This window comes from Empidonax traillii, unplaced genomic scaffold (assembly GCF_003031625.1).
Source record: "Empidonax traillii isolate 1590-97213 ecotype Southwest subspecies unplaced genomic scaffold, ASM303162v1 scaffold467:size475155, whole genome shotgun sequence".
In the NCBI taxonomy this organism is placed as follows: Eukaryota; Metazoa; Chordata; class Aves; order Passeriformes; family Tyrannidae; genus Empidonax; species Empidonax traillii.
The window spans coordinates 372,989-399,804 of NW_020955660.1; the positions used below are offsets into that span (position 1 = coordinate 372,989).

The 26,816-nt window shown below is 43.7% G+C and overlaps 2 protein-coding genes across 2 annotated transcripts in view; both read right to left on the reverse strand.

Moving 5' to 3' along the window:
- Positions 1-7,158: 7,158 nt before the first annotated feature.
- Positions 7,159-17,570, reverse strand: CUNH19orf12 (chromosome unknown C19orf12 homolog). Its single transcript, XM_027895772.1, has 3 exons — positions 17,476-17,570; positions 10,860-11,036; positions 7,159-8,622 (listed from the first exon to the last, which is right to left on the reverse strand). The coding sequence occupies exons 2-3, from the start codon at positions 11,017-11,019 to the stop codon at positions 8,357-8,359; spliced, it is 426 nt and encodes a 141-aa protein (XP_027751573.1). The 5' UTR covers positions 11,020-11,036; positions 17,476-17,570; the 3' UTR covers positions 7,159-8,356.
- Positions 17,571-21,212: 3,642 nt separating this feature from the next.
- Positions 21,213-26,816, reverse strand: part of LOC114063483 (uncharacterized protein F13E9.13, mitochondrial-like) — a 35,561-nt gene continuing 29,957 nt past the window's right edge. Inside the window, exon 8 of the mRNA XM_027895771.1 lies at positions 21,213-21,463. Coding sequence (XP_027751572.1) covers positions 21,441-21,463 — 23 coding nt within the window. The 3' untranslated portion in view covers positions 21,213-21,440. The remainder of the gene's footprint in view (positions 21,464-26,816) is intronic.

Below are 26,816 nucleotides of genomic sequence, written 5' to 3' on the forward strand. Positions count from 1 at the left end.
TACTCACAGCAGCACATATGTTGGCACAACACTGCAGAAATGGTGTGCAGCATGGGTTTGGGAGAACATGAAAGCAGACTTAATAAACTAGAGCCAGAGTTCACCTGTCCCAAAATCACGAGGGAGGCACCTACAGAGCGATACTTCTGCTGCTTTAGTCTCTTCTCAGGCCCTGGTGAGAAACTTTTGGAGGCAGTGGTTGGTTCTGGACCTGTGTGACCAACCCCCTCTGACATCAAGCTGCCTAATCGCTTTCTGAACACATTTCTGTTTTGGCACCTAGAGCATCCTGTGCCAATGAGCTCCACAATTCCCTGTTACACTGTGTGAACAAGCACTTCCTTTCACCTCTGCAGTTCTGTGGGTGCACTCTGCCTTCTCTGCCACGGCATTATTCCTCCTGTTCATCCCTGTGCCATTCACAGATGTTACCAAATCTCTCCCCTTTAAGTGTCTTCTCCAGGTTGAACAGTTTAAATCAGCACATCTTTCTTTACACGAGTGCCCTCTAATACTGTGTTATCCTTCCGTGTATCTTTCCTAGCTCTGTAATGCCCTTTTTGGCTCCAAAAGGAGTAACCTGAGTGAATCAAACAGCCTGCATAGACTATTCAAGATGTGGCTGCTACCTGGATTTATTCAGTGACCTAACTACATTCACTACCTTCTCAGTTTCCTTTCCCATCTCTCCTAACCTTCCCATTGTCTTCTGACCCACTGCTGAGCACCGTGCTTGTATTGTCAGAAATCTGCCCAGTGACCTGAAGATCCTTCCTGAGAGAAAATAGGCCACTCAGAGCTCAGCACTGTACAATCAGGGTTATCTTTCTTCTGGTGGCATTTACCAGTACCACAGTTCTGCTGACTGCAGGCTCGTGAGGGCGTTTGCAGCTGCTGTTTTCCATGAATGTCCAAGGCTCCCAAAGATGCACCAAGGCCAACCAAAAGGCACGGGGCAGCTTTGAAGCTGGCCCAGCTGTCGGGATGTGAGCAGCCAGTCATTGGTTAATTGATTTCCTGTTTGTTATCTGAAGACACCATCCAATTTTGGTTTATTGCACAACAATGCAGCACAGTTACATTACACACAACAGAAACACATACCTTTTTCACAAGGCAGCTTAATTAGTTAGCAGGCAGCAGAGCACTTTGAAGACGTAAAGCACTCTGAGAGTGCTCCTTATTATCCTCGGTCTACTTATCCTTAGTGGCACAATGTGAAGGCTGATCTTCGCCCTGTACTCACCGGGGATGTGCTGCTGCCATTGTCAGCGGCACCAGCCCCACGGGGCCGGGCTGGGCAAATGAAAGCCCAAAATTAGGATTAGACTCAGCCTCAGTACAGGCTCCTGCAGAGTTAAACTTCAGAGCCGGCAGAAAGCCTCAAGTATGCAGGCGGCTGCCAGTTTGCTGTGGTTGTGGAGCAAATATTTTTATACACGGATTCCTGGAGAGAATGGCTAGGAAAAGGCATGCAAGCCCCTTTTATGGAAACCAGCAAAATCACATCCAGGAGCCTGCCTCGCCAGCACCCTGGTTAGCCTTTCATTACCGACTTTGTTCCTGCATAAGCAATTAATAAACTGCAGTTTGGTCAAGAGGCTGCTGCGTGAACTCTGGCTCACAAACAGGCACAGAGCAGGCAGCTGATTCCTCCCAATGCTCCAACAAGTATTCAGCTTCCACATTGTATTTGCTGAACTGTTTTGCTCTGTTCCTTGCTTTCTTGAGTAACAAATCATTTGCTCTTGCACTCTATATCTCTCCCAAACCCAAATATTACATTCAGCTGTTGCATCTTTTTTATCCTTGCCCTAAGAGGGAGCAAACCTTTAAGTTAAGATTTTGAAAACCTGGTTATGCAGGGCTTCAAATTTACCTGGAAGTGCAAGGTAGAAGCAAGGGAGATGGGCCCCTCATTTTTGGCCAGGAAGAATAGGATTCTTAGAGTCAGAAGGGTTTGAGTAAATGCAGATGGCAGTCAAAAGTCTTATTTTGTTATAATGACCCCAAATTACCAAGATTATTCATAATATTTCACTGACTGATTATTCATCATATCTCACTGACTGATACAGAAACAACAAGCCTTTCATTCTGTCTCCATATTACACCTACAAGGTAATCTGAGAATGCTCTACTCCCAAAGCAGCATGTCAGAGTATAGGAATGATTTAATTTCACCCTAAATCACTCCTGCTCACTGAGGCTGATAAGGAAATAAGGAGTACAAAACATTTTCACTCTGCTAGACACTCCTGTGCAGGGTCTAATTAGTTAAGGTCAAACACTAGTGTAGATTTTTCATTCCCCTGCCACAAAGAATGTAGTTCCATTTCAGAACTTAGCAGTTTCTTCTTTGTCTCAACTGCTGTGAACTTCTACTAACACTTATTACATTCCTTCTTTGATGCTTATGTCCTGACAGCAGGATCAGAGAATGGTCAGCTGTACAGCAGGGCTATCACATTTCTGTAACACACCATTTCCTATTGATAGGTTACAAAACGTTTAACAAAAAAACCTCCATATAGGATCTAGATGGGAAGTTACTCAAGGTCACTCAGCAAACAAGCAGAAGAGCAAAAGAAGGCGATACCTCTTCTGAGGCCCAGCAAAATGGGCTTGCCCTCAAACCACACTGCTTTCCCTGCCGACAGATGAAGGGTAATCTTGGGTGAAAGATCAGCAGTGACGCGGAGGGAATTGCAAAGGTACAGGTGCCCGAATGCAGTGTCTTTACGGAATGCTGAAAGCTGTAATGCTCACATTAAATCCTTCTGCTGAACAGTCATCCAACGAAATGAATACCTTCATTTTTGCAGACTTCAGAATAATTTTATATATTTACCTCGTAGGCTCTTCTGGAATTCATAAATCACACTTAATGAGAAGTATTAGCACACACTTACTGCAATTACGTGATGAATGTTTGATTTCTGGCTTACAGCCTGAAAAATACATAGATTTCTGTGATCTCTAGAAAGGTAGAGATGAAACCTCATGTTTTAATTAGGGGCTAATAGCTTTAGTTCACTGTAATGCAAAGGCCTTTGGTTTTTTTAAAAGCTTTCCAACCCAGCTGAAAGTCTGCTCTTCAATTAGTCTGGAGCTATACATCAGCTGATCAAGCAATGACAGCCTAAGAAGTTATTGCTTTCTCTGTAAGAGCTTTTACTTGGGGGAAAAAAAGCATGGCTTTTACATCCTGTGGCTGCACAAGTGCTGCTAAACTGCTGATGAAGACCAAGCTCAGCAGGTCCTACCACTGCAGCTACACAGTTTCAAACCCCTGAGTCTGCCCGGATTCCAATAGTGAGCACTGCTGGAGCTGCTGCAAAATTCAACCTCCACGTGAACCTGCAGTTTTTAACAGAAATATTAATTTTGCAAAAAATAATGTATGACTGGAAGCATCTGTGTGTGAAAGCACCAGAACAACAATTAACAGAGAGGCCTATCTGGATGAGGAGGGATGCCATTCCATCAAATGGAGAATACATTCCCAGACGTGAGTGCCCGGCAGAGATGGTTGCACAGCACCCCCTCCTGCCAGCAGCCCTCAGGAGCCCTGAGAGAGATGGAGACTGTCTCTTTTGGGGGCGTTCTTCTCCAGCAAAGCCCCTCTGTAGGTGCAGGGTGTGCAGCCCTGGGAGGACAGAGCCCTTGGAAAAACTGCCCATGGAACACTAATCCCTGTTACTTTTCATACTGGAGCACAAAGTAGAGATGACATGACAAATACGAGACCTTCCTTTGTGAGGGCATATTTCACACTGCAGAACTCAGCTCTGAGGTTCACAGTAGCTCTGTCTGCTCACCTTTTGGGCAGATCACTGCTGCTGGTGAACTTCTCACTGCCTGCTGCACGCTCAGCATCAGCCAGTTCATGGGATCTCAGGACTGCTTCCAGAGCTCTTGTGCACTCCAGAGGCAGGGGGTAAATACAGGATCTCATCACAACCCTGTGAAACCTCCAGCTAATGAGAACTGGAGTATCTAACTAAGCAGAGATGTGAGCCACACCAGCACTGTTCTCTATGGAGTCATAGAGCATGCTGAGTTGGAAGGGACACATCAGGATCATCGAGTCCAACTCCTGGTCCTGCACAGGACACCCCAAGAGCCACACCATTAGCCTGAAAGTGTTGTCCAAATACTTCTGGAGCTCTGTCAAGCTTGGTGCTGTGACCACTGCCCTGGGGAGCCTGTTCAGTGTCCAATCACCCTCTGGGTGAAAAACTTCTTCCTGATATCCAAACTAAACCTCCCCTGACTCAGCTCCACCTGTTTCCTCGAGTCCTCTCACTGGGCTCGAGTAAAAAGATCAGTGCCTGCCCCTCTGCTTCCCCTTGTGAGGACGTTGAAGACCACAATGAGATCTCCCCTCAGTCTCCTTTTCTCCAGGCTGAACAGACCAAGCACCCTCACCCACTCCTCATACGGCTTCCTTTCCAGGCCCTTCCCCATCCTCGTGGCCTCCTTTGGATGCTCTCTAACAGTTTAATGTCTTTTTTATATTGTTCAAGGCCTCTGTTGCAGTTCTCATGCTGCTCCAGAGGATCAAGCTGGGGAGCCCCTGCCATGCATTGGGAATGGGACCTTTAGGAAGTTTGTGCTTTGACAGTGACCAGCAAAAGACAGGATTTCCTCAGTCCCGCAGGATCTTGGCAATCAGCAGTTACACACAGGCCGCTCCAAAGGTTGTGTGGGCCCAGGCAGAGCTGCTGCAGGTGCAGACTCGAAGGTGACGGAACTGAACAAGGAAATGCAGCTCTCCAATAAACAAACTCCTCCCTGCCTCGCCAATTCTACTGCGGTCAATCCATCTTCGCAAACTGGCTGCTGCTCAGCTCTCAAAATCCACTTGTCCTCCAGTAATCACGAAGTAAACCGCCCTCCTCTGCCTGATTGTGTATTTTCTCACTATAATTAAACGTGACATGCAGCTGCAGTAAATATTTGTGCTGTCATAGCTCACATATGATTATGACCAAAAAAACAACTTCAGCAGGGAATGCATATAAATTCTAGTCTAGTCTGTAGCTGGGCTGATATTTGCAGTCAAATACAAATTCACTAAAGCCAGGAATTTGACAGAGTAAGAGCAAAAAAAGAACTTAATCTTACTTTTCATGGAAAAGGTAACTGTGTTATCCATATACTGAGGCAGCCTTGAAAGGATGAGTTTAAAAAATAATCTGCCACTAGATGGCACATCTCAATTACTAATCTATATTTGAATTCAGGATTGCCTTTTAAGAATATATATATACTCCCTCTCTTTGCTAACATAACACTTTGTGTTGCTTTCTATTTTGACATCAGAAAGCTTAAAAAAAAACCCACATAGAAAAAAAAAAGGAACTGCAAACTAAAAATACACCACCTGCCAGTGAAAACCTAGCTTGATTCTGTCACATCTTCAACCAAACCAGGTTAATAACCAGCATCACAGATGGTTTCTTTACATAAATATGTACATTTCCCCATAGTGACTCTTTCAGCTGCTTCCCAAAACTGCTGGCACCGTGTTACCTTGTTTCCTTGGCAATAGCTGTGCCTTACACTCAGCCTGAACGTTATACAGCTGGAGTGGATTTCAGAAGATGCCATCCCCTGCCTGTGGCTGTTTCCAGCACCAACAAGGGATGCAGGGGTGGACAGCCACATCTTTACCAAAGAACAGCAACAGATGGATATTAGAGACATTCTTGGGCAGCTGGTCTTTTCCTCAGATGATCTAATCTGCTGAAGAGTTCTTTTAACTTGCCCAAATCCCCACATAAGGCTACATACCAAATATCATGGTGACCTTGATATGGCAGCACAGGGCTATAGACAGAGCAATAAAGGTACAATTTGAACTTTCAGCAGCATTCAGCAACGTGAATTGTCAAGAACTACCACCACACAAACAACAAAACCGTTGTGGGTGCCATGCCCGTTCTCCATCAGTAATTAAGGGTCTCTGCAATCAAAAGAGGTTATTTCCTAATTCTCCTATGTCCAAACTCATTAAAGATGAACACTTCAGCTCATTTCTCCTCTTCTATTGCCAGCAGTAAAATGTGTCTCACACCAATCTCCAAACCTACTGCTACCACTCTGAAAACCTGCCACCTTCTGAGAAGTTTCAAGAGCATCAAACCTGCTAAATAATGATTCAGAAAACAAACAGAATCCAATTCATTTTTTCCTGATTCTACTCCAGTCATCTGAAAAACTCTAGAAGTTAAATTTAATATAATGACTGAGACCATGCTACTCTGTGGCATGGAGTCTAAAGCTCAGCAGCATTGGGGTTTGACATAAACCAGATTAGCAACTACATGGACATTTCTCTTGGTATCCATATGGCACATGCCCCCTTTATACCACAGCGAAGGCTAAAAGATTGTAGTTCTTGCCAGTTTATAATTTCTATGGGGGTAATAAAAAGTGTTTCAAGGAGTACTCCAAGAAAGAGAATAACACAGAAGAGCAGAGGCTGAGACTCACATGATCACTAGTTCCATCCACACTGCTACAAGTGATAAAAATCAATTCACTACTTATGTTTGGGCCCAAATTTATGAATACCTGTAAAATGAAGGTCATGATATTGATGTCTGAACTACTCTGAAACTTGTAATCATCTCTTTAAATACTAAACATTATCACAGATGAACTGGAACCCCCATCTTTCCTATGGCCTGCTCTGCACTCGGATGTCAGCTCCTCTCATTCTGGGTTTGAACAGCCGAGCATAAGATGGCAAGTTCCATCCCACTGGATCATTCAATCATCTGCCACTGTTAGCAGTGTGTTATTAAAGGGAAATACTAAATTAATTTGTGACATATTTAGAAAATTGCAAATAGAAGTAATTCCAGTCATAAAAATAGTATTTTAAAACACATATACAAAGTTTGTAAAATCTTTAAAAAGCTGCAGTGTGTGTAATCTGTCAGTGAAACAGAAAACCCACTCATTTCAGACTTGGCATTATGAAACTGTGACAAGGTTAAGAGTGCCCACTTATCATTCACTTTCCCTTTCACACCACTGAAAGTGTTATCAAATGCTGAGAACAATCACTGCCCTGCGCTCCACTGAATTTATCAATGGCAAATGGTACCTCCAGAAGTCAATTAATCAAATGTATACAACAGCAACTTCTGAGTTTAAAGCTTTATCATTTAAACCTCAACTTCTAGAAACCTTACCACACATAGAGAGCTAGACCTTTATTTTAAGCAAAAAATGAACTGCCAGAGCAGTTTCACTTGTTTTTACATAGAAAGAAGGCACACCTGCACATTTTTCTACTTCCAAACTTCTTTTACAAGTGCCTTGAAACCAAATGTGAACAACTGGCTGGGACATTCAGCAACATGGCATTTGAGCTTACAGTAATAACTGCAGCTGGCACATCCCTCTACCCCACCACCACCACTGCTGCCAACTGCTGGCTGCCCAGTACAGGCCTGGCTTCCTTCTTAAAGAGTTCATTTCATTTAACACAAAACACAGATCACTAGGATGCTTCTTATGAATATTTTAATGAAAACAGAGGACCAGCTGTTCAGATTCAGTCAAGAAACCAATGCTGAAATAACAACCCTGATGCTAGGGCCAATATAAAGGCAGCAGACTCAGCTCCCCGGTTTTTAAAAAGAATATTCTTGCCATGCCTTCCCATTATAGGGCACCAGAAACTTGGTGAGAATGAAACTGAAAACTGAACTGAAATTGTTCACAGTTTGTTTTCTTGTTGCTTGAAATCTTGTTTAGGCATCTGCTTCACTTCTTACATAAAGAAATAAATAACTCAAGAATTACAATAAAAATGTGACCAACAACATAGTAAGGATTGAGTCCTTTGAGTTCACAGTAGAAGAACATATTGTCTTATAATTTCCCTTGGCAAGACTGAAACAGACAGTAGGTAAAACCCTTCAAAGTGCCCTATATACTTTGGCACCTTATTGTCATTCACAGAAAAAAATTAAAGCACTTACACAAACAGAAATAAATCTCCTAAATAAAACACAATGACTTTAAAAATTTTGACTAGTGATAGATTAACATAAGGGAAACATAATTCCCTTCAGCTATCTGAATTAGTCCTAGTGCAAAGTAATTAAAAATTACATAGCAAGTCAGTGTCAGTTAATGCTGCAATCTAACACTATCCCTAAAAATCCACACAAAACAAAAATAATAAAAAAAAAATCCTAAACACCAAACCCAACACCCAAACAATAGTCAGATCTGCCTATATTTATAATTAGGTAACTAATAATTGCTATGTTGCAGAATCACAACTGTCAATAAAATCCATTACAGTGTGAAAGGCGTGCTCTGCAAAGGTTCATTCTCCGTACTCTATCTGTGCCCTCAGCTCTTTGGAGAGGTAGTTGACCAGCACTGCTGTGAGCTTCTGCTGCAGACTAGCATTGCCCATGACCAGAGCAGTCAGCTGCACGACATCAGTCCAGTCTAAGTGCCTGATAACATCAACAGCTTCACCATAGAGTTTCTGCTGCTCAGTAGGAGGCAATTCCAGTAAAATCTGAGGGACTGGCTTGAACTGTCCAGAAGTCATCCAGGCACCAAGCAATCCACCAAATGCTCCACCTAGAAAAGACAGAGAGTTGTTGGTCTTTACCAGTTAAAGACCGAAATTCCATCCACAGTCTTCATCAACAACATTCCCACCTTTATTATGTGTCTTCTTTAACTAGGTTTATACACAATACTCAAAGCACTCAGAAGGATTTCTAAAGCACCTTACATTCACAGCAATCACAAAGAAACTCTTTACACAACCAATGCTAATACTTTCAAGCTAGAAATCAGAAACAGAACACTCCCCAGGACACTGGTCTCTTTAAGATAAGCTCTACTACTAAATAAAACCATGCCTAAGGAAAACACCAGACCAACAACTGCCTTATCAGTGTCATTAACACTACTCTTACTAAAGATTCCCAGACTGATCCAAGTTTTCTGCTTCTTTAGAGTCACACACTGCAGCCTCTACTCCCATGAAGTCCAGCCCTGAAGGTGCTCAGAGACCAAACCCATTAGACACATTCATGCTTTCATCTACCAAACCCACCCCCCACCCACACCAGCTGGACAGGACACGCTCGGGGTCAGTAGAGGGTTCCAGGTCATCAAGGGAACAGCAGAGGGATCCTCTACAGCTGCTGTGACTGGGGCTGCTGCTGGGAAAGCAGCCTGGCAGTCCTACACACTGTTCTCTGACACCAGCCTGACATGCACCACAGCAATGCACAGGACTGACACCTGCCCAGAGCACACACCCTGCTGAAGGAAGGAGAACCCTCACCATGGAGAGGTGTCAGAACCCACCCTCCCTCCAAACTGCCACCCCCAGCAACTGCTCCTAAAAAGTCATTTATGCACTCCCAGGGATGCAGTTTTTCATTAGACAAAAATTCTGTAATTTGCAGCTTTTCCTCAGTTGGCAGTTTTTCCCATGATACCACAGAAATACTTGAAAGCCTACGATGGCTGAATTCATCTTCAAGGGACTTTTATGAGAACATCAATACCTGATTTAGGGGCACTTAATGCAAAAGGCACTAAAAGTATTGATGTCTAAGCTCCACATCCATTGGCACAAGATTTGTTATGTGATCACACTTTTCCCCCCCAGGCAACACACCCACAGTCCATTCTTCTCAGAGCAAGCAGTTCTTAGAAAGCAGGATTGCTCCAAGTTCCTCCAGTTTCTGTTGCAGATGGAAGGTAACTCATCCTCTAATTCTTAATGCAAGGCAGCAAGAAGTACAATGCCTGCTACCCAGTCCCACAGTCATCCAGGCTGTTTGAAACTGTAAATGAAAGTATTTAGTGTCCTAAATACTCAGGGTTATTTATACATACTTGGGACTGGGAGACATTAGGAAGGCCTAAACAAACACTTAAGAGGGAACATATCCAAGAATAACTTCAGTGTTTCTCATCACCTCACTCAAGAATGAGGCCACTTACATTATTGCATTATTATCTTTACTTCTGATTTTAAGCTTACAAATTTCTTACAAAAGCTTAATTTCCCTTCTTTGTCCCTGACAGCTTCAGTCATGTTTGTCAAAACACTATTTTGGCTATTAATTAAGCTTTGTACTTGTAATAGGAGTAAGTACATAGCTTCACTTTGCATTTTCTGTTATCACTTCTCACATACAATTTCCTTATTTTTTTGTAACTCAGCCTTGCTAACCCTCACACAGGAATATTGCAATTCACTCCAATACCAATAAGCCCGTGAAATTGCTGGAATTGCTTGCAGGAGTAAGAAGCATTCAAGGACCAGAGCTGACAGGACTTCATTGACAAGGCAGCTTTTAAACTTAGACAACTCTTAATTCAAGAGTTACAGAGGAGAGACAGCTCTTTACTATTAGACTTCGCCTTTCCTGTAATTTTGCATATTAGGAAAAAAACCAAAGTGACAGGGGATAATGAATCCCAGAGGGCAAAAAATTCATCAAGAAATTATTGCAGGAACTTTTAAAATAAAGAAATAAACATAATTTTTAAAAAGATCATTCGGAAGATGATCCTGTCCCATGCTAAGGCTAAGGATGCTTACTCACCTCACTCTACACCTTAGCTTGCTTTCTTCTGTGCCACCAGGTACCAACATCCCCCCTATTGCTGCCATCATCTCTGTGCTCCTTCCTCCCTGCCTCACTCCTCTCCTCTTCACTCCCCACTGGGGCACGAAATCTCAACACTGAATGCCCCTTTCCTTCAACCTACACCTACTACACAGACTGCCAAGTTTCTCCACTCAGGGATTTAACCACCCTCTTGTTCCCAAAGCAAAACACACTTACCTACAGCGATTCCAGGGGGACCTCCCATCAGACCCCCAAGAAAGGCTGTGGCACCTGCCAGCAGTGCTCCCCGACCAGAGTGCTTGACAGCAGCTTTCATCCCCCTCGCCTCAGAGACGTGGCAGAGCAGCTGCATCACATCATCAACAGGGATGGGCATCTTGGCCAGTTAAGATCCTGGAAAGAACGTTGTAAGTTATCTTCTGATCACTGCAACAGAGATTAAATCTGGCTGCTAAACGAATTTCAGGAATAAAACCGGTGTTCATGAGACTGTAAGACAAAAAGGACAGATGCACAGGAAATACTGTGTGCAAAACTGCTTTCTCTTTCGGTTCTGGGAAAACTAACTCTATTGGCAAGCAGCTGACAATAACTGAACTGTAAACGAAACCTCAGAGGAGACCAGAAAAAACTGGGTTTCACAGAAATGTCACAGAATATTCTGAGTTGAAAGGGACCCAACATGGATCATCAAGTCCAGCTCTCAAGTGAATGGCCCAACAGGGACTGAACTCACAACCTAGGGTGTTATTAGCACCAAGCTCTAACCAGCTGAGCTGAGAAATTCAGTGATTCAATGCTATGCAGTTCTACAGTATATGGCTTTTACCGTGAGCAATTCTCACGTGTGTTCAGCATCACACACAACTCTGGGAAAAAGACAAAGCAGAGCCTTACTCTACCACAACCAGCAGACTGTAAATGACAAATCAGTCAGGTATTTTCTCCCTGTCCTAATTCTTGCTACAAATCAGTTGGTTATTTTCACATACCAGTTCTTCTCCCTGTTTTGTTACAGGCTTAAATGCTTCCATGCTGATTTCTGAAGGTAGAAGGCTCTCTGTAGAAACCAAAGAGCTGAGGAAGGGACAGATTACAGAAGGAAAGTCAGAGGAAAGACCTGGGACTGGGAATAAACGCTCTGGAGACAGCCCATCAGAAATGCAGGGGTGTATGTTACAGCAGTCAGGACTTAGAGCACACACACCAGACAACTCTCATCTAAGAGGAGGCAGAGAGAGGGGACCTGTTACACACTGTGACATGTCCTCAACACAGAGCAGAGACCTGTCCCTGAGAATGAACTCTCTGAGACCAAAACTTTTCCACCCCATTCACTTGCTACTGCTGCTCATTTAGCAAATACCTCCCACCCTGCACACCAAATGAGGAAAGGGCTTGCAGGGATAAAAAAAAAAGTATTTGATAGAATTAAAAACATAATCACATATACACAAGCAGCAGATTTCTTGTTGTACATGTAATATCAGCACTATAGAACAGATAGGCGTTTGATTTTCAGCCCCTAGAACATCTCTTATCCCAGCCCATGCCAACCTGTCTTCAAGTCTTTCTTGAATAGATCTCAGTGCAAAGTGAAAGTGGAGTGGTATCACACCATTTTTCATATTAAAAATTAACTACTGTGGCAGCAGCAGCTTTCTTTTGCAGTAAAATGGCTGACTGCAAATCATCCACATCCCTGCAGTATGCAAGCACTGCTGACACTAAACAAAAGTCTGGGTTTTGGGAAGGGACTGCTTATACTCCACAGCAGCAAAGAGGCACAGTAGGAAATTCATCAAATAGTTGATTTCTCTCACTACTTCATTCATCTTCATGCCAGTCTAAAGAAAACATCCTAGTGTCATCATTTTACCACTGTTGCTTTTGGGTTTTTGGCAGGCCCACGGCACAGCAGTGGATCAGCATGGCAGTGTGCGCTGGTTAGAGACAGCAGAGCGACATGCTCTGCTTCCAGAGTTACACATCATCTCATTCAGTGGGATTCAAGCTCAGAGTAATAAACAAATGGCTGCTCTGTCTGACCTAGAATAGGGAAAAAACTCCAACCACCCAAATATACAACTGGTACAGCTCACACTGCCAAGCCTGGGAATGATGGAAAATGAGACAATTAAGTGTTTGCCTTTACCCTCCTAGCAAAGGGTGAGCAGTTTGCCACTCAGGAATAACCTCCTCACCAGCACCAGGGCAGCCTTAAGTGCTGCGGGATTCACTTCCTCCCCTCAGGGAGACAGAAGGTGAATCCTGCTTGTCCTGCACCTCCTTAGCATGCCCTAGGACTAATCCAATGTGCTGAAATGAATTTGCATCTTCTCTGAGGGCTAAACCCAACAAATGTCTCACATGAAGCTCTACAGCATGAAGGCTCTGCAGCACGGGAGGGACAACACGAGTTGGAGAGCTGGCAACACACACGGCTCTCGCTGAGTGTTATCTGCTTTCCCCCAGTAAAACCAACGGAATTCCACAATTTCCTAAACCAATCTCACTGTAATAGATGTGAAATGATGTTCTGTGAGCAGAGACACCCAAAGCTGAAGCCCCAGGCTACTGCAGCAGGCCGAAGCTGGCTGCCCATAGAAAACCGCCCGCCTTACTCCATCCTCCACACAGCCAACACCAGGACGTGTTCTTGCACTGACGTGGCATTGCAAGCAGTGCAAAGGTGATCAGCTCTACCCTGGGGTTCCTCTGAATAAATAAAACACCCTTTCGTGACCAGCTTCGAAGTGCAATTGGCCTAAAGGTGAAAAAAACCAGACTGTAATAAAAATAGAAGTCCCACTGCTATCTGGTGGTGTGAGCATGGCAAACACACGAATTCATAACTGCTTATCAGGTAAAGCAGAAACATGCTGGAATGCAAGTAACCATAAGCAGTCTTTCCACAGTGAATTATTTTACAGTTTTACTCCTCTCAAGAAGAAAAAACTTCCCTGAAGGAAATTTCCACTCACAAAATCAACACTTATTTGGGGTTTTTTTGGCTTTACTGAATAAAGTTCTTGACACAGAAAAGCTATTCCTGCTTAATTCTGAATGTGAGCGAGCATAACACTCAAAAGTCTCAGACATTACAAGGAGCATTCATTTCTCTCAACTCTTACAAGTATTTTTATGATCTCTTAGCATACTCCCTGTATTTTAAATCCTGCAGTGAACATTAGTGAATACAGTAGCTGATGCTCAGCACATACAAGTTGTCTTTTTTAAACTGTACATACAGAGCACTAGTGGGAGCCACTGAAACATAAACCACGTATTACAACATGTAAAGTAATCCCAGATTCCTACATTCAGCACAAAGACACATGAGTGGATCAACATCGTAGAGATGTTTTACGAAGTCATATCATTAAGAATTTCTTGGAAAATTTCAGGTTCCAGTGAAGAATCAAGGTGCTCAATCAGGCAATTTTCAGTAAGCAATACTTTCTTAATCATGCACTGCAGGCCATCAAAGCAGGATATTTTCACAATACAATAACAGAATAGAACAAAAGGAGCTGTAAGTTTTGTGTGTCAGAGGTAGAATCAGACGATAGCCAAAAATATTTACAGACTCTGACTGTGTAACTGACACGTAAACAAAAGTGCAATTTGATCCTATTACCAAATTATTCCCTACAGAATTCAACAGATGTTAAGAAATACCAGGATTGTGAAATACTGGATTTGCTCTAATGGAGAAATAGAAATGTCAACATCCTTAAGACTGTGCCCAGCTTTCAGAGCTGTCGAGGGGTCCCCACAGCTCCTACTGACTTCACATGGCACTGAGAATCTTCAGCACTTCGAGAAAAAAACAAAACCAAACCCAAGAGTTTTGGAACACGAAGCCATTGAGAAAGCACGATTTGTTGTTTAACTGACCTTCCTTTGTTGTTCTACTGCATTCCTTTTATATTTGTCGTCTCCCCCAAATACTCATCCGAGATATCAGACTCTGTACTTCTCTCTAAATTAGACGATGCTCTCTCTTTCACCTCAAAGATAGGGGATCAAAGTGAGCAGGGATCCTGCTCTCCCTATTCAAAGGGAATGGTAACATCATGTGTTTGTATCTCAACTTTGAACATACAACCAACAGGTTTTCCTAAGAAGAAGAATGCCATATGAAGAATTAAAATAACAGCATTGTACCAAATTCACTCAAATTCCTGCTAATGCAAAAAATTAAAGAGGGTCCTCAGATTACCCTGTGGTGTGAACCTCATTTCAGCTCTTCCCAGTTTTACACTCCCATCTCATCACCCTACTTCCCCCTTCACAGAATGATGACTTTAGACAAGCAAAAGCGCTTTTAACCCTTGGGCTCACTGTCCTTCCCAAATGAACACCTTCCCAAATGTCCCCACGGGAGATTTTCTAACCAGATATTCTAACACAGCCTGGCCCACCACCCAGCTGTCCTCACTGCTCCTTACAGCCTCTTACTGAGTTAACTGAGAAAACTCTTCAGTAAACATCTCTGCAATGTGCACAGCATAAAAAAAAAACAAATTCCAAACCCACCAGGCAAAGAGGGCATAGATCTAAGTCCCCTTACCTGGAGCTATCTTTATTGTGGTGGACACCATTTGGTGATAAGCAAGGATGTGAGGTGAGAATCTCCACACAAGTGCTAGAAAGCATACAAGTGCTCTCTGAAGATCTTCAGACTGTTTAACTTCAAGGGCTCAGCAAACATTTATGCAAGCATGTGTGTCCAGATCACACAGGACTATTTCTTGTCTCAATTGTACAGCAACAGCTCTATCTGTACTGCAACTTTTTATAAGGAACATCAGAACAGCACCGGAGCAAAACCACTACCTTGCAAAACAAGGTACTCAGCAGCCGAGGCAGACTCAAGAACACGACTTCACAAACTACAGTGGGCACAGAGATGTGACCTGATGATTGACCAGGCCAGAAGTTCATTAACTATTTCAATAAAAGCAGGTGGATAGACGGGGGATCAACACATTCCCATCTGCAAAGAACGACTGTCTCATCACTGGTCCCTACACATACTGTTGGCTTGAGGAGCACCTGTGCTCCTAAATCATCACTTTCTGAAAATCCTACCTTTAGAGCCTGGTCTAGTACCTGAAATCCACAAAGCACGTGGTCTGTCTGATTTAAATCATGTCTGGCATGGGCAGCCAGTAAAACTTGGTTTAAATACACCAGTTTTAAACCTGCTCTGCATTTGTAATTTTAGGTTATTTTGCTAAGAAGGGTTTACTCCTACTTAGTGGTGTAAAGATTAAAACATGCTGATTGCCATTCTTATCTCAGCTTTCAGTACTCTTCTTTCCCAAACATGAGGATTCACTACCTCTACAAATATTTACTGTAATAATATAATTATGTTGCTGACTATAAATTTATTTAGATGTTCGATTTTTTAGTTTCAATTATATTAGGAGAGGGTAAAAAACTCTTGTATTTGTTAGACAATCTGAATTCAATTGAAATGCATTAAAGAGCATTTTAATATTGTTTTGTAAGAACTGCGACCCTAAGAGCATTGCTTACTTCTTCTGTGTATTTATCAAAGCATGTAAATTTATCAAAGCATTTAATTGGTTTATTTAACACAAGAGGCAACAAATTTACTCATTAGATTACAACAAACCACTTCTAGGAACACAGAAGATCATTGTACAAGGCCCCCGGATGCCTAAAAATGCAGGTAAATATTCAGTGGGAACTATGTCATTCCACTGATATAGAAGGAAATTTGGCATCTAACCTGTCTAGGCGCGTAGGATATCCAGTTCACCTGGTCTGCTGAATTACACGGTATCTGTGAAAGACCGGCCATAACTCCTTCCGCCCCTGAAGTTTTACACACATACTCAATGTCTTTCGAATTTATAAATTAAGAATGATTTTTTTTTTCCATTTCCTAACCAGTTTCTCCATTTTCAAGGCTGTGTTCAACAAAGTTACAGGCCACTTGCATCAGCTAGCTGATACTGGAGCCAACAATCAGACTTACAGTTAAGAAAGAAAAGAGAGCTGACATCAAGAATACACAAATAGCAGAGCTGTTGCCCTGTAGAGGTTTTTGGTGCAGCACGCTGCAGTGGTATCTTCAAAATCTAAACTAAGCCTGAAAATTAAAGATGTTTTCCCTGACTCACTGCAAAAAAAAAACCATAAAACTTCACCTCATTAAAATTAATCAACGTATTCTGAATGTTTCAAAATTTATTAAAAACGTTATGACTAAAATAGGCTGAGCATAAAATGTAATTATGAGCCCTTTCAAACAGACGAAATTTAATTACACTTCAGCCAGCTTTTTATTTATTTTCCTACAGCGCCCCGTTCCAGGTTTACTATTGCTTGAAGAGACGCTCCGGCCTAAACGTGACTTGCGAGAGGCGAAGAGAAATCAGTTCACTCAAACCGCACCAAAGTTCCTCCAAACCCCACCCAAACCCACCTGGGCGCGTTCCTGGGTCACCGGCTCCGGGTGGCCCTGCCCGCGGCCGCCGGGCCCTGATGGTTCCCTGAGCCTAAGGGGGGTTCGGTGGGGCCTGAACGTCTCTAAGGGTGTAATCCCTGTATCCAAAGGATGCCCCCGGCTCCAGGGATGGCCCCAGGGGCTGGAGCGGCTCCCGCGGCCCCGCAGCCCCCGGCGGCCTCTCCGGGCCCTCCCCGGGAGGGAACCCCGCGGGCCGGGCCGGGGCTATCCGGGGAGCGGAGCGGGCACAGCAGGGCCCGCTCGGGCTCAGCTCCGTCCGCCGCGGCCCTTCCCTCCTTCTCTCCTCCACCTCCTCCTCCCTTCCATCCTCCTTCCCCCGCCTACCTCCGCGGCAGCGCCCGGCTCCGGGCCCGGCCGGGCACGACACTGCGGCGGCGCCGGAGGAGGGGCGGCCCCGCAGCGCAGCCGCCGGCCCTGCCCGCGCCGGGCTGACACCGCCGCTCGGCCGGGCTGACACCGCCCGGGCTCTGCTGGGCTCGGCCGGGCTGACACCGCCCGGGCTCTGCTGGGCTCGGCTCGGGTCGGCTCCGCCGGGCCCGGGAAGCAATCCCGGGCCGTCCGCGGGCACCGGGCTGTGCAGCCGCCGCCTCCTCCCGCCCCCGGGCTCAACCCGCTCCCGGGTGCGGCTGCTCCTCCGGGGACACTCCCCGGCCCCTGTGCCGGGTGGGGCACTGCCACGAGGGCAGGGGACAGGCCGAGGTGCTCAGGGGGATGGAGCGCCTCTCCTGCCAGGAAAGGCTGGGAGGATCGGGATTGCTGGGACGGCTTCGGGGTGACCTCATTGCGGCCTTTCCGTGCCCGGAGGGAGCCTACAAGGAAGATGGAGAGAGACTATTGACAAGAGTGACAGGACAAGGGGGAATGGCTTCACACTGACAGAGACTAGGGTTAGATTAGATATTAGGAAGAAATTCCTCCCTGTGAGGGTGGTGAGGCCCTGGCAAAGGTTGCCCAGGGAAGCTGTGGCTGCCCCATCCCTGGCAGTGTCCAAGGGCAGGTTGTACGGGGTTTGGAACAACCTGGGATAGTGGAAGGTGTCCCTGCCCGTGGCAGAGGATTGTAATGAGATGATCATCAAGGTCCCCTTCCAACCCAAACTGTTCTATGATTTAATGATTTTAGGAACCTGTTTATGGAACAGCACATCCCGATCCCAGCTGAGCTGGGATACAGGACAAGGAAGAGAGGAGCTGTTAGGACATCCCTGGCCCTGCTCTGAGAATTTAATCTCAGAATATTTTTGCGTGGTTTTCACCCGGGTTTGTTTCAGTCACCAGCTCAGAAAAGTGCAGTGTGCCAGTCTGATAGAGCACCACGAGTAATCAAACAAGCGTTACAACAGCTGTGCCACATATGGCTCCTGAAATATCACACTGGTTTGTAACACCAGTACAATCTTGGAAAAATTACTGCCTAATGTTAAAAATGCTGCCATTTCCCCAAGAGTGGGTTATTAACAGAGGGTTTTGGTTTTGTAAACTAAGCCTTCATTATGATTTTGTTTCTGATTTAAGGTAAACCATCTCCCCTGTTCCATGTTGAAAAGACAAAAAAGCAGGATGAGGAAATGAAGGAGAAATACAACTCACAATTTCTGTCCCTTTCCTGTGGCTGCACTGGGGACTTCTTAACCTCCCCATGCTTTATACGATCACATAAAATAACTCTCTGTGTAACAACTCAAAATGTTACAGGTCTACTGGTGCTCTTGATTTTTACGATTTGGATGTAAAAGGCAAATGTAATTCCTAAAATGAACAAAGAACCTAAATGCCACGTACATTTTAAAAAGTAACACCCCAAATTCCAGCTGTAAGCAGCCTTCCAAGGGGCAATATTAAAAGCAATGAAGTTTGCCAACCAGCAAAGGAGGGAATTTTTATCACTTTATTCCAAAACTGAATGATTACTTCACTACTCCAGTTAAAAATAAACACAGATTTTAGGGCCACATCAGCAGGTATTTATTAGGTCTATTTTTTAAATGTGATAAAAGTTACTAAAATGAAAATTTAAGATAACAATGCAAAGTGTATCCTGGAAGGATATACACAAATCATGCTACATTCATACAAACTCATGACTGTTGAAGTCAACGGGAATGTGCTGCCCGGCGGCTCCACCTGGCGGCTTCCTACTCCTCGGGAGCATCTCCTCACCTGTAACCTCAGGAAATCCCCCACCTCCTCCCCTGTGTCCTTGGGAGAGCCTGCACCTCCGAATGCCAGCAGGAACAGCTCTGCTCCGTGCGTCTCCGGGCATCTGTGTGTTCTGCCTGGATCTGTCACTTGTTCCAGAATGTATTTATGCACCTCAACACGCACCCTTCACAAGAAATTAGTACCTGAGAGAGGTGTTCACGTGCTTTTTAATTCCAGGAGCTGGTGGAGTGAGAGCAGTTCAAGGTGGTCCTGCTCCAAATCAGATCCTGTCAATCCCTCATTGTATTCTCTCTATATTAAGGGACTGGAGCATCTCTCTTTTGAGAAAAGGCTGAGGGAGTTGGGCTGTTCAGTCTTGAGAAGACACATCTGAGAGGGGACCTCATCAGTATGTAGAAATATCTAAAGGGGGAGTGCCAAGAAGATGGACCAGGCTCTGCTCAGGGGTGCCCAGCAATAGGACAAGAGGCAACGGTAGGAACTGATGCCCAGGAAGTTCCACCTGAACATGAGAAAAAACTTCTTTCCTGTGCAGTGACTGAGCACTGGAAGTGATTGTCCAGAGAGGGTGAGGAGTCTCCCTCACAGGGGATAGTCAAGAACTGTCTGGACACAATCCAGTGCCACGTATGTGCTCTGGGATGACACTGCCTGGGCAGGGAAGCTGGACCAGATGACCCACTGAGGTCCCTTTCAACCTGACCCATTCTGTGATTCTGTATTCTCTGCAGTGTGCTGGGCTCTTAGAAGTACTAGACGTCATCGCTCTTCCTACATCTCTTTTATCAGCACTGATTCACTATTTAATTTCCTGTATCAGGATGTTTTACATATTTTTCCTCTTCAGGTTACTAGGAACTCCACGCTTTTAAAAACCAAGACAAAAAAGCACATTCCCTGTCACCCCCCAGAAGAGTCATCTGTCATAGGCAGGTATCAGAAATCAATCACAGCAATGGTGCACCGGCATTCTGGTCTGATGAGCCACTTGGCAGGTTTTTGTCAAGTCCTTCCCTAACATACAGCAGAACCCAAAATAGCTGCAGGCCTGTTCAGCCTGTCCTCAGTGTGCTGCATTCATTGCACATTTTCACAGCTTTTGACATACTAAGAGAGAGGCCAAGGGGCACCATGAAGGATTTCAGCTGGAGATGGGCTGTTGCTACCAAAACAATGATTCATTCTGGCTTCCAGCGTGCTCCTTTCAACATCTCAAGAAAATGCCCATCAGAAGCACACTCAGTCTAAAGGAACCGGCCAGAAACACCTGATCCAATTATCTGGCATACCTATTACCTTCACAGGAAACCATGACAGATTCTTTTTTTATGATGAGGCACTTAATCTTGTTGGACAGAAAGAAGCTGTTTCTCTAAATTTTCTTCTGTGCTAGAGATTCACAGAGAAACCAGGGGGATTAGGCAACTGTATGTGACAGATTTCGTTTCATTGCTTCACTTAGTTACACTTTTTGTTTTCTTAAAATCTTTGTTTATTTGTTTGTTTTTAAATCACAATGGCAAGACAAAAGCCATTCCAAACTTGGGGCACGCGTTAAGTAATATTCATCCATTTGCCTAAGTTTGCAAAGCACCTAAAAATACCCCTGAGGTTTCTCTTTTGTATCGATGCATTGCTTGGACATGGGCGGGTATGGTTTAATTTACAGTCTTAGATCAAAGCAAGGAGAAAAGAGGGAAAAGGAAGAAATGTCATACGTTCTCTAGAACACATCGTGAGAGTGGTCCACAGAGAAGAAAGGAATGGAAGCTGAAACAAAGCAGGTTTCTGATCACATCTGAGTTCAGAAGGGTATGAGATTTCTCTCCTTTCCCCCTGAAATCTGGGAAACCCTCTGTTGCAGTGATGAAAAGCTGTTTTGCTTATATCTTTTTGATGTCCAGGGCTCTAGACAAGCTCCATCTCTCCCTTGGTGCTGTAATGCCCTAGTATGTGTGCTCTTACAGTGTCACAGCTCTCACAGTGTCATAACAGCAGCTGTTCTGGAAGAGTCTGCTTCATATTATAGTGATAATTTGAACGTTTTCCTTCCTGACAACACAACAGTTTTATAACTTCTGAGTTTCCTCATATTATACCCTGGATTGCCAGAAAAATGGGGAGCCTTCACAAGATCAAACAAGGCACAACTGTATCAAAAAAGAAAATGAATATGAAAGTAATGCTGCAGCATTTAAATCCTTAAAACAGAGCCACTTAGTAAGGGAAATTTTGCAACTGTAGAATGGCTGTTTAAAAGGAATGAGAAAAGGCAACATTTCTAAAAGCAGGAACATAACTCTAATTGTCACCTATTAACACTCTTCACCTCTGAGCTCGAAGGTGTAAATAATGCAGCAGAAATGACCCAATCGCTTCAGGAAGACACAATAGCAGGTTACTGAGACCCACTACAAGCAAAGCATATGCTTGATGGCAAATCTTTTCCCCATTTCCTACATTAGATATTCATCAGGGTCTGACTTCTAATTGAATGCAAATAAAGAATATAACAGGTTTTTGCATATGAAGTGAAGCTATAGAACATCTGCCTCTTCACAGCCTTTCAATGTACCTTATGTGACATTAAGCAAAGAAGAGGTTTGCCTCATCAGCTTGTAGGAAACCGTGAATTTGAAGAACAGTTTGACTGAACTAAATCATTCCACTGCTGCTGTAAAAGGTGTCTCTCTGATCCCCCCCGTGCAGTCCTAGGTGATAAAATGCCAAGTTGGGCAAAATCAGTTTCAATGCCAAAGAGATGGACTGCTGGTGCAGAAGGTCACAAAACACTATTAATTGCCTTATATCATCTCAGTCTTGAAAGATGATCCAGAAATATAGGCTGGTGCTTTGGAATAGAGCACACATTGCTGGCTAGAGCTATCCAAGCAAGCTGTTAAAGGTACTTAAAGCATAACCTTACCTGCAAATGGTATAACCTATCTCCTTCTTCTTTAGACTCTTTTACAGCAGTCATTTATTCTGGTTTTTTACTTCCTCGGCAGCCTAATTCACTAATTGTGTTTACTGGTACAGAGAAGTCATTTTGTGACCTTTTCAGAAAAAAAAGCTACAGCCATTCTGTGTCCTGAAAATTAGCTTACATGTTTATATGTTATAGCATATATGAACACTGAAGTGGAAATAAAATCCTGGCTAAAAAAATAGCTACACAAAATACCTGCAAGCTTGCCACTCTTTTGCAGAATGTATCTAAGAAGAGTGCATCTGAGGTTTCTTCAAACCCCTAATTAAAGGGCATACATAAAGTAGACAAATGTCAAAATCAGATCTAAAATGTCTGTTGTAAATTCAGTTAAGGAACAAAGCATTCTAGTATCAAGGATGGATGACATTTGAAGGTGTCTGGAACAACATCAGTGATACATTTCCGTGCTTGGTACTATTTAGTGGTCTGAGAAACGTGTACCATAATGTGTACTGATGCTTGTCCGAAAATAGTAAATGTTCAGCTACATGTAATTCTGGCCCCCAACATACAGAACAATTCTCTCCGGCATTTCTGGGTCTGAGTTCTGACAGTGTGGCAGGCAGGAGGGGAGCTCACAGTCAGACAGGGAGAGGGGTGGAAGAGGCAAGCTTGTACAGATTGCATTGCCTGATTTTTTATCATATGCTAAGTTGGAGGCAAGAAGATAAAAAAGGTGTTCCTATCTACAATGATGGGCCACATTCAAAGCTTCCATAAGTCACTGCAAATATTCAAATGTGCTACAATGAGATTTTCAGACTTACACAGTTACTATTTTAATATTGTCTCCTGGGTCACCTCTTAGCATAACGTGCAACCACAAAGGTGTCATCATCTGGATCACCTAATGCCTATGTGGCTGCAACAGGGGTCTCTGAAGAGCTAAGCCAAATGAAGAGCAGTGTTTATACCATATTTATAGTTGTTCTATAACATGATGTAGACTTTAGAAACAAAAAGAACTGGAAACTCTTTGCAAACTATGAAGGGGCCCTTTGCTGGCTTTCTGCAGCCCTCATTTTGAGAACCACTGCCTTAAAAAATGCTACAGATGACTGCATAAGGAGTAAAGTGATGTGCATTCAAACCCAGTAACGGGCATAATTTATACAGAACAGCAAATGGCAAATGACTTTACCTACAACAGTGTGCAGATACATAAACACAAGAGGTAAGTGCCTCTACTGGCGTAGAGGGCACTGCCCAAGCAGGTGACTGAATGCTAGAAAGGGAAAGAACTGGGCAGCTCTTTTTCTATGATAAGTTCCAGGGGATTCTTCATTCTGCCCTAAGCTGACAAGCAATAATTTCTCAAAAGTCTGTTGGAAAGACTCACAGCAGGATGTGCCAATCCAGCTATACCACGGAAGGATAAAAGGCCAAGATTTTGCTGCTGTCAGAATAAACAACTGTCCTTAATTCCCGTCAAACAGTAGCTGTGTCTCTGCTAGTATTTGAAACGTGTGTAACATGTTGTTATGTTACACCTCCACAGCCAGCACTATTACTCTTTTTTTCCAGCCTATATTCCCATCGTGCATCATAGAAAAACCCACAGGGGATGAAAGAGAACCCTGAGTCCACACCCAAGAACAGAGCCCAGTAAAAGCAAGAAATTATAAAATCTACTGAAGAGATTTTCTTCAGGAAGATCACAGGTCTCATGCTTTAGCTTGTGGCCTGCTCCTTTGCCAGCAGGTTCAGAGAGAGTGATCTGAGCGAGCTAAGTGATTTCTTTCACGTAAGCTGCTCATGATGACTACAGAAACCTCAAGGATTACAGTGCACAAACAATGGGAGAAAAGCTGCTTCAAATAATACACCCAGACAATGGAGTTGCCATTATGGTAGCAATGCAAAATATAGACAGGGATTTAAATGAAACGGGTGATATCTGTATACTTTGGAGGGCTCACGTGTGCCAAATTTGGCAGCATGAGTGTTCATATTGCTTGTTGCTCCACCCCTTGAACAATGAGGCTAAACCCCATATGTGCAGGAGTTGGTAGAGCACAAGCAGTTTTGCTAATCATGCTGCATGCAAAAGCAAAAAGACAAAGGAAACTAGCAATGCTTAGACTAACATTGGGGAAATAATTAAGCATGAATGAAATATTGTATGTGGATTTGAAATGAATGTTCTTGGAAACAATTGTGCTGTTTCAGTTGTGCTGCTTTCCCCCCTAAGTTTCACAAAGTAATTTGCATGTCATTTAAATAAATACCATAAATTATTGCAAACTTTTTGTTTTTATTTACATAAAACAAAGTGCTCATTTCCATTATTGTTCGGATTACCTGACAAGAGTGAAATGCAGAGGTCTGAGAGGAAACTTGTCTCTCCCCAAAGTATTAGAGGTTTCTCATGCGTGAGAGAGCCAGAAAGCAGGACCCCATCTTCAGCTTTGCCTTACATAGACAAGGAATGCTCTGTACATAAAACAGAGATATGGGATCAGATCCCCCAGCTGATCCAAGCTGGAGTGGCGAGCTGGTTGAGGGTATCGGCTGCCTTGTACCTGTCTGAGTTTCATGGCCCTTCCTGAACATAACAGCCTCAGCACTGCCTGTCCTGCTGGCCAGGCCTGCTTTGTCTGGGATACCTCAGTTCTTTGCAGGTTAAGCACACACAGAAAACAACATTTCCTCTCCAGCCATACAGAACTCGGCAGAATCCACAGAGGATGCTCAGTACGGCTGTCACACGCTGGGAGGTCAGGACACTGTTAACTTGTGTTTCTCTGATGAATCCTCCGCCTCTCTTCGAGAACTCATATGAGGTTACCTTCAGCCACCACAACTTACAGTTCCATTATTCTGTACTATTCTCTGATGCTCATATTGCTTTCACTTTCTTTCAGTGCTACCCACACGTCACCAGTTTGATTTCACCTCTGATAAATATTTGCCTTCCTTCTTGACTATGTAATTACACTCTCTCACAGTCCTTCTCAAAACTGCTTTCTCCTCTCACCCCATCATGGGGTCAACAGCAGCCAATTCAGAACCCTTGACATTCTGTGTGTTCAGACAATTCAAAAGAAATCAAATTACTGAAATACACAAATCCAGGAAAAAATGAAGGCATGGTAGCCTTAAATGTTAGGAAGGTGCACATTTCTCTACAGGATTATATAGAGCCTGTTGGCAACTGAAAATCAAACACAGGAACCATCACCTGAAAAACCAAGTGACCTAACATTCCACAGAAAGAGGAATTTAATAGATAATATAAATTTTAGTGTTCTGGGTACAAGACAGTAAATGATGATTTGAGTTTCTGACCTTTGAAGCCCATCTGCATGCTTCCTCCTCAGTGTTTGTATTTACATCTGGTTGCTTTCTCCCGTCCAAATGGGAACCCAACAAATATTCTCCTCTCTTCTCACATAAGCCTGGGCTGCTTTTCCCCGTGATCTGTTGTTAAATATGTCAAACACTGTAGATTGCAAGCCAGGTGAACTCATTATACAGATGTTCTTTTCACAGAGAAGTTGCCTGTAGTTTCAATTTCTAAGGATGTTTTTTGTTTTGTAAACTCACTTCCCATCTTGGATATGAAGGCATTTAGGCACTTACTTTCCTGGCTTTGCTTACTGGAATCCTAAGATGTGCACAAAGAAAGTAAAACTGACTGGGTCTAACTTCGTGGTTTCGAGATATCACTAGGGTGTGCTGTAGATCATGAAATTTCAGTAAAGCACAGTTAACAGGGAAAAATCTAGCTGCTACACTAAATATTTTAAATTAATTACAAACACAGAAACAACACTGACTCAAATTCCTTTTAAAACAACATACACACTCAGGAGACATAACATCTTTAAAATTAAAAACATCTTTGTACACGGGCTTGGTCAGCCCAGTGTGATACACAACAGAAAACTAACTAGAGGCAGGCAGATAATCACACACCTAAACTGCACGTAGATAACTAAAATTCAGGCACACAGTCTGGTGGGAGTTGAAAAATTGGGTCTAGAACCAATACCCATAACAAACCAGATAACAAGATAATAAGGGATCCTTTGTGGAAAACTTTCTTTGAAAAAAACAACTATGAGACTATAAAAGCCACTGAAACACACAGAGGTAAGGCCTGGGGTGCAGAATCAGGGGATGAACTGTAATTACCTACACGAATTAATTTATATAAGCAATGTTGATGAAATTTCCAGTGAGAAGAACAGCGGGACTGGGCCAAATTCATCTCAGGAGACTGGCACCTCTCAGGTATCAGCTCTTAGTACAAGCGTACCCAGAAAGCAGCCTGGGGAGGAAGGAAAGTGTCAGCTCCCATCTCTGGGCTTCTAGTCCCTGCAGGAGCAGGGAACACTTGATACAACCTACACCCAACCACCTATGAGAGAGCACCTTCCTCCTCTTGCACCCGTAACCTTCAGGCTAGGAAAGAAATACACACCCTGGCACCCCATCCTTCAGTGCCCATCAGCTCCCAGGATGGCCATGGAGTGATGGTGGGATCATGAACCCAGCGCATTAAGGTT